General features: G+C 33.7%; 2 protein-coding genes across 4 annotated transcripts; both read left to right on the top strand.

Annotated features, from left to right (window-relative positions):
• Positions 1–1,564: 1,564 nt before the first annotated feature.
• On the top strand, positions 1,565–1,963 carry LOC132624677 (uncharacterized). Its single transcript, XM_060339420.1, has one exon. The coding sequence runs from the start codon at positions 1,565–1,567 to the stop codon at positions 1,961–1,963; it is 399 nt and encodes a 132-aa protein (XP_060195403.1).
• A 6,548-nt stretch (positions 1,964–8,511) lies between these two features.
• LOC132624032 (zinc finger CCCH domain-containing protein 14) lies at positions 8,512–11,864 on the top strand. 3 transcript variants are annotated; one of them, XM_060338854.1, is made up of 3 exons: positions 8,512–8,709; positions 10,008–10,725; positions 11,032–11,864. In XM_060338854.1, exons 2-3 carry the CDS (start codon positions 10,012–10,014, stop codon positions 11,338–11,340), a joined length of 1,023 nt encoding a protein of 340 aa, XP_060194837.1. In that variant the 5' UTR covers positions 8,512–8,709; positions 10,008–10,011; the 3' UTR covers positions 11,341–11,864. The 3 variants fall into 3 exon arrangements, with proteins under 3 accessions (XP_060194837.1, XP_060194839.1, XP_060194838.1); XM_060338856.1 differs by having other exon boundaries at positions 8,513–8,709; positions 11,035–11,864; XM_060338855.1 differs by lacking the exon at positions 8,512–8,709 and having other exon boundaries at positions 9,751–10,725.
• Positions 11,865–12,141: the final 277 nt, after the last annotated feature.

Here is a 12,141-nt window from a genome sequence, read left to right on the forward strand (position 1 = left end):
TCGAGAATGTAATTTGGTAGAATTGAATTGTCAGACAAAATGTTTTTTTATATGTCAAAAAAAGTGTTCATCCGAACCCCTCGGCGGAAAAAAACACTGTTTTTACAAGGTTAAAATTATTTTTTATGTATATATAGTAGATGTTGAACCTCCTTAAACTTCTTCGTATGTTTACTTTTTTATATTTTGAGCCCCTCGGCGGAAATCTTGGGTCCGCCACTAAATATACTGTTTGCAATTTTTTTTTTTAAAGTAACAACTACCAATTAGATACTATTTTGTAAAGAGGGCATGGGCTGAGCTACCAATTTCGACGAGCTGAAGTCTTGGTGGACTATCTTCAAGCTGAATCTAATGTCTTTCTAATATCAGATTGACAGTCAAACTTCTAGATGGATTCTTTCTTAATATAATTTACTCGTGCTTTATACATTTTCTGTTTCATTGGAGGGCTTGACTTTCTTCTTTTCTCTTTTCTTTTTTTTAATAATTATTTTGGTGTTATTTTGACTCTTATTGCCTTTGATTTTCTAGGGGATTTCCGAACACCATCCCCTAATTTCTTATTCATTCTTTGCATCCGGCAATAGTGTTAACCTTAATAAGCGAAGAAAAGGAGACCGCCAAAATGTTGCTTTGACAATTTATTTTAAAAAAAATAGAAGGAAATAATTCCCACGATTATTGTGATTGCTAAAAGCAAGTTTCTGTAATCTTGTGACGTGTTGTTTTTGGTTGATTTTCTTTTGCCAGTTTTTTGTACGATTTCTTTCTATTTTCTGAAATCCTCTTATCTATTTGTCTTGTATTCTCTAATCGGCACAAAATTGTGTCTTTTCACTCGCATTAGTTGGATTTCAAAAGTTAACAAAAGAAAGGCGAGATAACAACTAGACATTAAGTGTTACAAAATTGTTGAAGACATAATTAAATGCCTAAAATAAATAGTACTATATTTTGACAATTTAACTTTTTAGATGAGATTGTTACACAATAATAGAAAAATATTAGGTTTACTACAAATCATGCAGAGCCAAAGAAGTACTGCGTTGCATCATTTGGCAATTAATTTTTGTAGAACCACAACTTGAAATAGTGAAAAAAAGTCCACCCACTACGCCAGGAAAGGCACTCAGCAGTCTGCACTAAAGGTCGAAGGGCCTAATATCTTGTCTTACACATTACTTGTCTTGCTTTTTTTTTTTTTTTTAATCTCAAATTATAATTGGAAAGATTATTAATTAGCCTTGCAAGACAAAAACCATGAGAACATATTTTCCCACGAAACCTCATTTAAATATTTTTCTAGGATGGGATGAGTAGTATAACATTGAATTCCACACCCCCACAGGCTTTATTGACCTGCTGACCTAAAAAAATGTAGTAGAAAATTAGCTAGCTTCCTCTTTCTTGCTTTATCACACACGTAACTTTATTAAAAAATTCATAACAAAATTCTTCTCTTAGTGATATATAAATAGGAGAAACATTTCTTTGCCTTAAACAACTACCATTACAACTCTCTCATAAACATAAACACAAAGGCAGATAGAGAGAATATAATATGGATTTGGTTCAAAATCTATTCAATGGAGGCTTACTAAAGATACAATGGAGAAGAAGAAGATACCAACGTCTAGATGGTACTGCAAGGAAGAACATAAAGGTCACTAAGTTTGGTAGAAACGGCCAAAAGAGAACTTGGAGAATTAAAGCAATTCCAAAATTGAAATTGAAGATTTTTTCACCAATAAAGTTATGGAACAAATTCAAGAATGCTTACATGAATATGATGCTTCACTTGGCTGGAAATGTGAATAATGGGAATATGTTTGGTGCAAAAAGGATTCCAAAGGCTAGGCAAGTTGAATTGGCTTATACAAATACTGAGTTTGAAAACAGACTAATATATGAGATTTACAAGTCCATGGTGCCTTCCATGGAATTGTATCCAAATCTATAGGGACTGCTTTTTTCATTGTTTTTATTATTATTATTATTATTATTATTATTATTATTTTATTTTATTTTATTTTTATTTTTATTTTTATTCTTCTTCCGATATCAGCCAGCTCTAGTTTAAAGAGTCTAGGGGTTTGGTTATATATATATGCATTCATTTTTTCGTTTATTATTCTGTAACAGAAGCTTGAAATCTTTGTGTTCAATTCATGAATGCAAATATGATATCAAAAAGTTGATTTTGTTTGTTAATTTATTTTTCTTTTTAATGTATAGATATGATTTCAATATGATATATATAACATCAAACTTTAGGAGAAAGTGCAAACTAAAGTAATCGTTTCGTGACCAACAATGGTATTGGTGTGATGGCTGGTACTACTCCATCCTTAACCAAGGTCTCGAGTTCGAGTCCCCTTGGGTACGGAGTCACCATTGTTAGGGAGTGCTTTGCCCCTCAATATGAGACTACCCGACATGAATCCGGATTAGTTGGGCCCCAATGCGAGTACCGGACACCGGATGGGAAATAAAAAAAAAGTAATCATTTCATGACTTTTGATGAGATAAAGCTTAATTAGAAGCAGGTCACATTTTTTTTTTTTTGGAGTAAATAACAGGAGCTAGTTAACGTGATTTTGCCTCGCACCTATTTTCATGTGAAGTATAGTAGTAGAAGATATATAGAATTTTTAAACTAGAGGGAAATATCATTTAATGTAAAGTTACGGATAATTAGATAATATTTGAGCCGAAATTGAACAAGAATTTTCGTCGATTATCCCTTTTATTTCTCTTGCAACTTATAGACGGTCTTAAAGATCCTTTTGAACAAATTGAAAATTTTATGAGAAAATGTTACACCGCGATCGATTTTTTTTGTATACGTTAGACGACAATCTAATAGTTTGTCAGTCTCAGAGGTTATATTTGTAAAACTTTTAAAAATAGGGAGAAAATATAAAGGGAAAATGACCTAATAATACCTATTTAAGACTCTATATTACAAAACATAAGGATATTTTTCCTTATTTACAAAACATATCAACAAAATTACAAAGTATACCAGATTTGAGCTTAATGGATACCCACGATTTTATGCTTTTTTTTAAGGAAGAAAATCTGATTTTAAATGTGGACTTAATTCTAAGATACTTACCATTTAACTTCTTCTTCTTTTTAAAAATATTTCTCTCTCTCTTTCTCCCTCTATGATAGACACCATTTTGTAACAAGTCTATTGATATATTTTGTAAATTGAAAAATATCGTTATGTTTTGTAAATATATCCTCTACCATGTACATATATGTTTTTTTATAAATGGTAACACAAAATAGGAAATTTGTGTAAATCACAACCGAAGTTGAGGGACGACTTTTCAGCCCATTCAAACTTAAGAATTGCCAAGACGACAGTTGGGCTTACTTCGTGTATTAGAACCATGGGCCAGTATCTGCAAGCTCAAATTTTGAAGTGAAATTTGCAGGATTGGCCTTCCTGGGGATGGCCTTTAATTTTTGGCCCTCAAATCAGTGGGATTTAATTTTTGGCCTTCGCTGAAAGCCCATTGGTTCCGGGTTCGAACCTCTGCTCAGTTCAAAATTAAAAAAAATAAAAAATCACAAGGCATAAGTTGGGATTCACAGGGCAGAAGTTGGGTTTCAAACTCTGCCTTAAGGCCAAAAAAAAAAAATCTGGAATTTTGCAAACCTCTGCCTTAAGGCCTAATTTTGGGTGAAAGTTTGCCTTAAGGAAAACTTCTGCATGCGATTTGTTTTTACTAAGTCTTAGCCTGGGTTCGAACCCAGGACCTCTGGGTGTTAAGCGATGGACAAATATTAAAGATCACCAATTTAAGGGACAAAAATTAAAGATCACCCCAAAAGAAGGCCAACCCGCGCAAAAAAAGAATTTCATACCGGCCCAGTTAACCTGGTCCACTGGTTGCTCTCATTACTTTAGCTCATTTGACTTTCTTAAGAAAAAACTGAGGGAAATGAAGAAAGAAAAGATTCAAGACGTAGGTATAGTTAAATGCATTTTAGTCATAGAGGTCCTGGCTGGAATGAAAATTTAGGTGTCATGAGAGACTGCCAAAAAAGATAGTGTAGTTCTATAGTCATCTTTTTTCCAATAACAAGATAAAGAATAAGAGGAGGATCCAAAATTTTGAGATTCCGGGTGCCACTTTACTATATATAGACATATTGCAATTTACATGGTCCAAATAGAGTAACCATTTGATCGGTTTGATCAACTTTGGATTGCGGTTCGGGTTATTGTCTTTTCGATTTACATAGACAATATTATTTCAAGTATTATATAGAAAAAATCACGCTCAGATAAGTACATCAACTCAAGCTTACAAGCATAACTTTTACTACCTCAATCCCATGTTATGTGGCACAATTCGGATTTCGAGAGTCAAATCTTTTAGATTTGATCATGAATTTGAACATTAAATTTTTAATTTTTTTAAATTAAAATTTATATATTTGAAAACCAAAAGTACTGTTAGTCAATATAAATGATAATTCAAACTATTTAAAAGATACATGAAAAAATTATTGTCAAAGTAAGACTCTGTTGAATCTCGAAATATGAAAGATACCACATAAATTGAGACGGATGCAATATAACATAAAGAAAATTTCCTTTTAAAATCAGCATGAACCAAGGCTCAGCATATATATCCTTTTCTTTTGCATTTTGTTAAACTATTTAAATAAAATAAAATAATATGTAAAATTAAATCTAATAAACAACAACGGAAGAGAAGCTGGGGCGGCAGGAAAATTATTAAAATTTTGACTAAGAGAGGAGAAGATTTGGGGGAAGAAAAAGTGTTTTTTGAAAGAAGAATACTAGTTACTGTCTTACTGATATTGTATGCTTAAATTAGAAAGGAAGAAAAATGGTACGAGTCTAGAGAAGATAAATAAGGACTTATTCATTTGTTAAGTATATTAACAAAGCCGGTGAGAAAAAAAAAATAGTGAAAATTAGTGTAAAAGAGAACAGGTCAAACAAAGAGTTAGGGAGTGTTATTACAATTAGTGAGCAAGTTGGAGCAAGTGACACACCAAGCAATTACAGAACCTGTCTATACTAAAATGTTTTCAAATTGTAGCAGCAAGTATTCGAACTTCCGTCCCTGGGTGGAAAATCTAGCACCTAACCACTAGCACCATAGACTCAGTGTTGCTCCGAGTGGCACGATTAGGTTTTATACTATTTCTTATACATATATACATACATATACATAGTTTCAACTGAGACGTCGGGCGGCGTGACACTCCCACGCTACTACGTAGATCCGCTTCTATTAAGAACCCACCGCAGTTAAAATAACACGACCTAATTTATTTAACTTAACTCCACTAAATTACTTTTGTATGACTTTTACTAACCCTTGTATATGAATGGGTCCAAGATATCAAATCAGTAAATATAGATCACGATTGCGCTCATACAAATTTAGCATAAATAGATAAAACTTTTCAGCAATTCATGAGCTGAATGTAGTGATTGCATCTCTGCGTTACATAACAAACACTGTACATCTATCATTAGAGGCGGAATTTAGTATTTGAGCTTTATTGGTTTGAGTGTTGGGTTTTATTACCGTTCATGTAATTTATTCGGTCCGAAATTTATTATTTTTACTTATTTAATGAATAACATAAATACAAAAGTTAATTAGTAGAGACGAAAAGTTAATTAGAGACGAAACTCTGGGTATGAATGTACTGAAGTGCGTGATCATCGCAATTAAAAAATTAAGTCGTTAGATACCACATTTTTTAACTTCATTACTTATGTCTTTAACACCTTCTTTTACGTGCGAGCTTTATTCTTTTGATCATGAGTCAAACACATGAAAATTATTGGAGACTTGAACTCGGAACCTCCGCCTGCTACATACCATATTAAAATGTATGAATATCTGATTTAAAAATTTAAACTGTTTGAAAAATATGCTTTTATTTTCAACTCATGTTGTTTGAGTTCTGCTAAATAAGTAAATTAATTAATATATGAAAGAGAAGAGGAGGAAAATGACAAATAAAAAGGTGAAGACAGGCTGATATATAAAACGAATTCTATATCAGTGAGGCGAATATACTAACATTATTATTATAATGGGTAGTTAGTTTAAAAATTGTATGGGACCGATTGATTCTTGAAGAATGAAATTGGATGAGAAAGACAGCAAGGGCCAAGGAGTAAGTACTAAGTAGGACCACAAAGTTAGTTAAAGTTGTGGCAAGGAAGCAACTCTACAGGCAACAGGACTACAGGAGTAATGATTTGATTATTAGTTAGAGGCTTACTTATAAAATAGTCTTAGAAACCAAACTACACGTCATTAATCGGAATGAGCATCATTACTTTGAGATAATTCTGGCTATATTCCTTGAGCTTTAAATCACCTTATTCCTTCACCTTCCTATACTTTGATGCCACGCTAATATTACTACTGGACTACCCACCCAGCTTCCTCTTGCCATTTCCAACCGCTATTCTTTCTATTTTTTAATATGTTTTCTTTTGGGGGTCTATGGTTTTCTTTGGTATCAATGTGCTAAATTGGCAGCAGTGATTATGCTTTTCCAATTTCCATTAATTTTCATACATTATCTCCTTATTCTGAAATGAACGTGCAAGTATCGGTAAAAGATGCTAGAAGAGTTCTTTTTTTGAACCATGTTACTGTCCGCAAAGAAAGAATATTAAAGTTGAATTGAAGAGGCGGATTAAACATTTGGACATAACGAATTTGGGTTTGGCACTATATCGCAACCTATTTAATCTATTGAGTTCGAAATATATTATTTATACTTATTTAATGAATTTTTCAACATGTTAGAAAGGTCTAAACTAAAACTATTTGGTTTGGATAGAGGGGATAAATGGGCAACTTGGACTGAAATTGCCATAAACAATCGGTCATAGTCTAACTAGCCTAAGTCCAAATTTTTAATAATTTATTTAGTTACAAAACATAAGTAATAAATATTTTTTCTTACCTATTATAGCTATATATAACATATGAAGCAAAAAAAATTATTTAAAGATTTTGAAAAGCTTTTTTATGGGTCAAATTGAACTTCACACTTAACCCAAATAGCCAAATCTTTAGATAGATTAAATCTGAGTGAGTCAAAATGGATTGAATCAGTATATGAACAGATTATTAACCTGCCCAAATTTGAGCTAGTTGGATGATCATATTTTCGCTAATTTTATCACCCTAGGTACCCATTAGCTACAGGTTACATCTGCTCCAAATTAAGATGAATGCCGACCAATTAAATCACTTGCTTTGTATTAAAAAAAGTCTGATAAATCGGTTGAAATCATTGAGATGAACGCTGAAAATAGTTTATATCTTAAATTTTCATTTTCAATATATCACGTAAGACGGAAAATATATGGAGATTGAGAATAAGGTAGCAGTAAGGATACTTCATCTTTGAATCATGATGCCATCTGTTTCACTAAATAAGAATCACAAATCAATCTTGAATTTGATAAACCAAAATGAATTAGAAAATATGTATATTCTGCATACCTTTATCGAATAATTGACAATAACATGTTGGTGACATAACGTTAATAATAAGTAATGGCATAATACATAAACAAGCTCTCAAACTTGGCCTAAGCTGGCAAGTATGCCCTCCAATTTTGGGTGTGCACAAGTAGACACCTCAACTTGCCTTCACTTTGTCAGTTGAACACTCCAACTTACAAAATGATCATCTAGGCACCTCCAAACTTATGTGTCACATTAGCGTTATGTCAGTGCCACGTCAGCATCTGTGTTTACGTGTTCAACTTTATACAAGTTGAGGTGTCTACTTGTGCACACCCAAAGTTGGAGAACATACTTGCCAGCTGAGACCAAGTTTGAGGACCTGTTTATGTATTATCACTAAATAATAATCAGACGCAAATTGATTGTGACAAATCAATCCTGAATTTGATAAACCAAAATGAATTAGAAAATATGTATATTTTGCATACCTTTATCGAAAAATTGACAATAACATATTGGTGAGATAACGTTAATAATAAGTAATTTGCAGCAACATAGGAGTTGACTAGTAGTGAGAGTTAGCAATCTCTATCAACACACCAACAAATATAACCATTTGTTAAGGAAATAAAGGTAGTTAGCTAATTTAGTTATGCAGTAATAATCAAATTAGGGGAACATTAGTTTTCAAGAATAACTAACTCCTGATATTTGATTAAGCCTTCCGCAACAACTTCAAAACTTAGGATAGTATATACAACTAAAAATGTGTGGGGTCCCCTTGCATTTCCATTCTCTTATAACGGTTTTGAAAACGATACTAATTTTTAAAAACAAATAATCTATATTTTTACATTGTTGTAGTAAATAACTTGATTTATTTCCTAGAATTCTGGTTTCTAATCTCACTAATTATGGTCGATTACATTTTAAAGGACTTAATACTTTAAATAAGTAATTAATTTTGACATTATGAGGGTATTTAAAAATCCAATTTGACCGCCAAAAGTACATGTCCATGCCGTAGTATACTTGAAGGACTTGTGAGCTAAGCAAGCAAAGTTCTTGCTACCGAATCTATAAGTATAATATTGTAACCCGAAGCACGAGTTGTGCTTTGTCTCAACAACTCGACGAAGACCTTAATTTCTATCTCTGCTACTCTCTTTCAACTCTTCCGTCTTACTACCACACCTACCTTCAGGTACATGATGCAATTTGCCTATTTCCTTTCATTTTGCTTCAATTTGTGTTATCATTAATTCCTAGTTTTAATATCTATGTGAATTCTATTTGTGTTTTAAGGCGAATTTCACTATGTTAGATTGCCGTGCTTTTTCTACTACTCGTGATTTCAGTTAGCATTTCTATCAGATGCTATTTCTCTATCTGTGTTTCGATTTGCGCTGTGTGATTGCTAGATTCTATATCTATGTGAATTTCCGTTGCCTTTTAAGTATTATTTTGTTCAATCCTGGAAAATTCGTTAACACCAGTTGATGAACTGTGCTTGAAGGCTGGTATTGCTAAGTGTTTTGTGTAGTTATTGTTAAACTACTGATCAATTTCAACTTCGCGTAATGCTTTTTCTCATCTTCGTGACATCATCTACTAGAATTTTCGTCAAGTGCGATTTGATTATTTATTACGTTCCTCTCTCTGTTTTGTGATCGCTAGGTTTTTGTATATCTATTTGAATCTCCGATTATTGAGTAATTGTTCTGTGTAATTCTGGAAAATTGAACTGCATAAGATCAAATGTGCTTGAAATTTTCATCGTTGACTGTTTCGGAATGTTTTTCTAAAAATTACTTTATCATTTCTGATACTATCAAATTGCGGCGAGATGTCTTTTCTCCTCATCGTAATTTCATACCAGTTGTGAATAAGTCATGTGCTTTACTTCTACGTCTCTGTGTTTGTTGTACTTCAATTAGTTAGATGTGATTGTCGGTGAAAAAGGTTTTATGTGAATTTTAGGTTCAACATCTCTGCGAATCTCAGTTACTTTTAAGTACTTGCTCTGTTCAATTCTGGAAAATTCGCTATACTTGAATCAAATGTGCATGGATTTTTCTGGTATTAAGTATTATCGAGTGTTGGAATGTTGTTTGTAATTACTTATCATTTTCCCTTTATACTCTGTTATCAGCAGATTCTATATTTTCCAAAGAATCTCCGTTACTTTTGAGTACTTGCTCTGTGCAATTTTGGAAAATTCGCTGTACTAGAATCATATGTACTTAAATTTTTCTGGTATTATTGAATATAGAAATGTTATTTGTAATTACTGATCATTTTCCTTCCACTTATACTCTGTTCTCAGCAAATTCTATCATTTTCCATAAAATCTCTGTTACTTTCGAGTAAAAGCTCTGTGCAGTTTTGGAAAATTCGCTATACTAGAATCAAATGTGCTTGAATTTTTCTGGTATTAATATTGAGTAGTTCATTATGTTATTTGTAATTACTGATCATTTTCCACTTATACTCTGTTCTCAGCAAAATGCAGAACGAAAATCCTTCAAGTGATGGCCTTAACACCAGCACCATTGATGTCAACAAAAACTATACTTCCTCTGATGCAACTTCACCACACTTGGCTGATAATCCATTTCTCTCACCTACCTCAACTCACCAATTCGATTCCTCTGAATTCATCCCCAATTTCTACTCTACTTTCTCTCGTAGCTCAAATTCACCTTCCTTAACCTCCTTTGACGATACTGATGACCTCGTCATTGATCACCACCGCCTCCATCAACCTAGCTATGTTCTCGAGTACCAGCAACTCTACAATCGCTACACTCTCTGCCTTGCTCATCTACAGGAATCTATCAAAGAAGTTGAAGCTCTTCATCAGGAGAATGAATCTCTCAGGCTTGTTAACACCGATTTGGATCGACGCCTTAGCCTCCTCACTCAGGCTACCATACAAAACTGCCTTCTCTCTGATTTCAATCGTTTCGGTTTGGGAGTCAATCATGATAATCAAATCCCTGATTCCAGACCTCCGAACATCAGGCAGGGAAACGGCAACGTGGTGGAACCAAATAGGCCTGAGCGAAGGAACGTCGAACAACGAGTCTCGCTCCCTAAGAGCATTTCTGTCCGCTCGAGCGGTTATCTCAAGTTGAAAGCACAAGGTGGAGGAAACAATGGAGGTCCCAGCCAGGGAAAAACTAAGCAAAAATCTACAAATCCACCACTTACTGAATCTGTGAGTGAAAATATTCATTCCCCTTTCGTATTCATCTCTCAATATAATCGGTTAATTCTGAGTTACCATATGAATTTTTGATACGTATTTGGTTTGATTTCAGTTTCATAATGTGTCAATTGTTAAGTTGGCGTAAGTTTCCTACTATAAATATGAGTGATGCTATCTATTTTCATATTGTGAAGATTGTAGAGATATTTATGAATAAAATAATTTCCTTCGCCTAAGGAGTCGGTTCAGTGCAATTTGATTGCTAATTTGGCTTTTATTATGCCTTTTTTCTTTCTGGTTGGTGTGTGGCTGTAGCAGCAAAGAGTGTATGTTCCAGGAGGGAAGAAGGAAGAGGAGGCAGTAGAGTTTGATGTTTACAACCAAGGGATGTTCAAGACAGAGCTGTGCAACAAATGGCAGGAGACTGGGACTTGCCCTTATGGAGAAAACTGTCAGTTTGCTCATGGTATCACAGAGCTGCGCCCAGTGATTAGGCATCCACGCTACAAGACTGAGGTCTGTCGTATGGTCCTAGCAGGTGATATGTGCCCCTATGGTCACCGTTGCCACTTCCGTCACTCCCTCACTGAGGAAGAGCGACGAACAGGTCCAGCCCTCTTCTGATGACTCGACTCCATATATCTTCAATTGTTTGTAGGTGCAAAACTGCAATTCTATGGTTCAATTTCGCATATTCATAAATCCCCAAAAAGCAATAAGATGGTCGATGGACAGATTTTCACGAATATTACGTATATAAAATACTTGGACAGACAGGAAGGTTATGTGATGAGGATTATATTTGGAGTGACACCTGGCTAGCTGCCCAAGTCACAACGCACGCACTCAGCAAAATAGAAAAATTACGGACGAGGTTTTTGGAGTTGGAGCTGGAGACGTATATAGAGAAATTCTAAGTTCTTTTGTTGGTTGTTAGCTAATATTTCAATTTTCAAGTGTCCATGTCTAGCATGTACCACTTGTGGCAAGGGCATGGAGCGGTAGTAGGTGCTTAAAATCTTTGTAATGATCATAAGCTGTTTGAGGCAGTAGTCTGTCCAATTGCAACTTGGTTTATGAAGACTTACGGTGTTCAAATAAATTGAAAAATCACTTAACTAAAAGTCTAATTAAACCGACTCGATAAATTGGTTTGTTCTTTTTAATTCGGTTCAGTGTTAAACTTCTAAAAGGGCCAGAAGGTTTGATTTGTTTTCATTCAGATAGAAAAGTTAAGAAAATCTAACCAACAAATCGACAATTAAATATATTCACTTCTTAAATTCCATATCTTTTGTATGGTTTGTAGTAAAAAGGTTGTACTCATTTAAAATAAAAGAGTGGTTACGAAAAAGAGCATGTATATTGATTTATAAACTTCAACACATATTTAATTATGTCATCACACGTAAGTATTATACCTAA

The sequence above is a fragment of the Lycium barbarum genome, chromosome 12, assembly GCF_019175385.1.
Source record: "Lycium barbarum isolate Lr01 chromosome 12, ASM1917538v2, whole genome shotgun sequence".
Lineage (NCBI taxonomy): Eukaryota > Viridiplantae > Streptophyta > Magnoliopsida > Solanales > Solanaceae > Lycium > Lycium barbarum.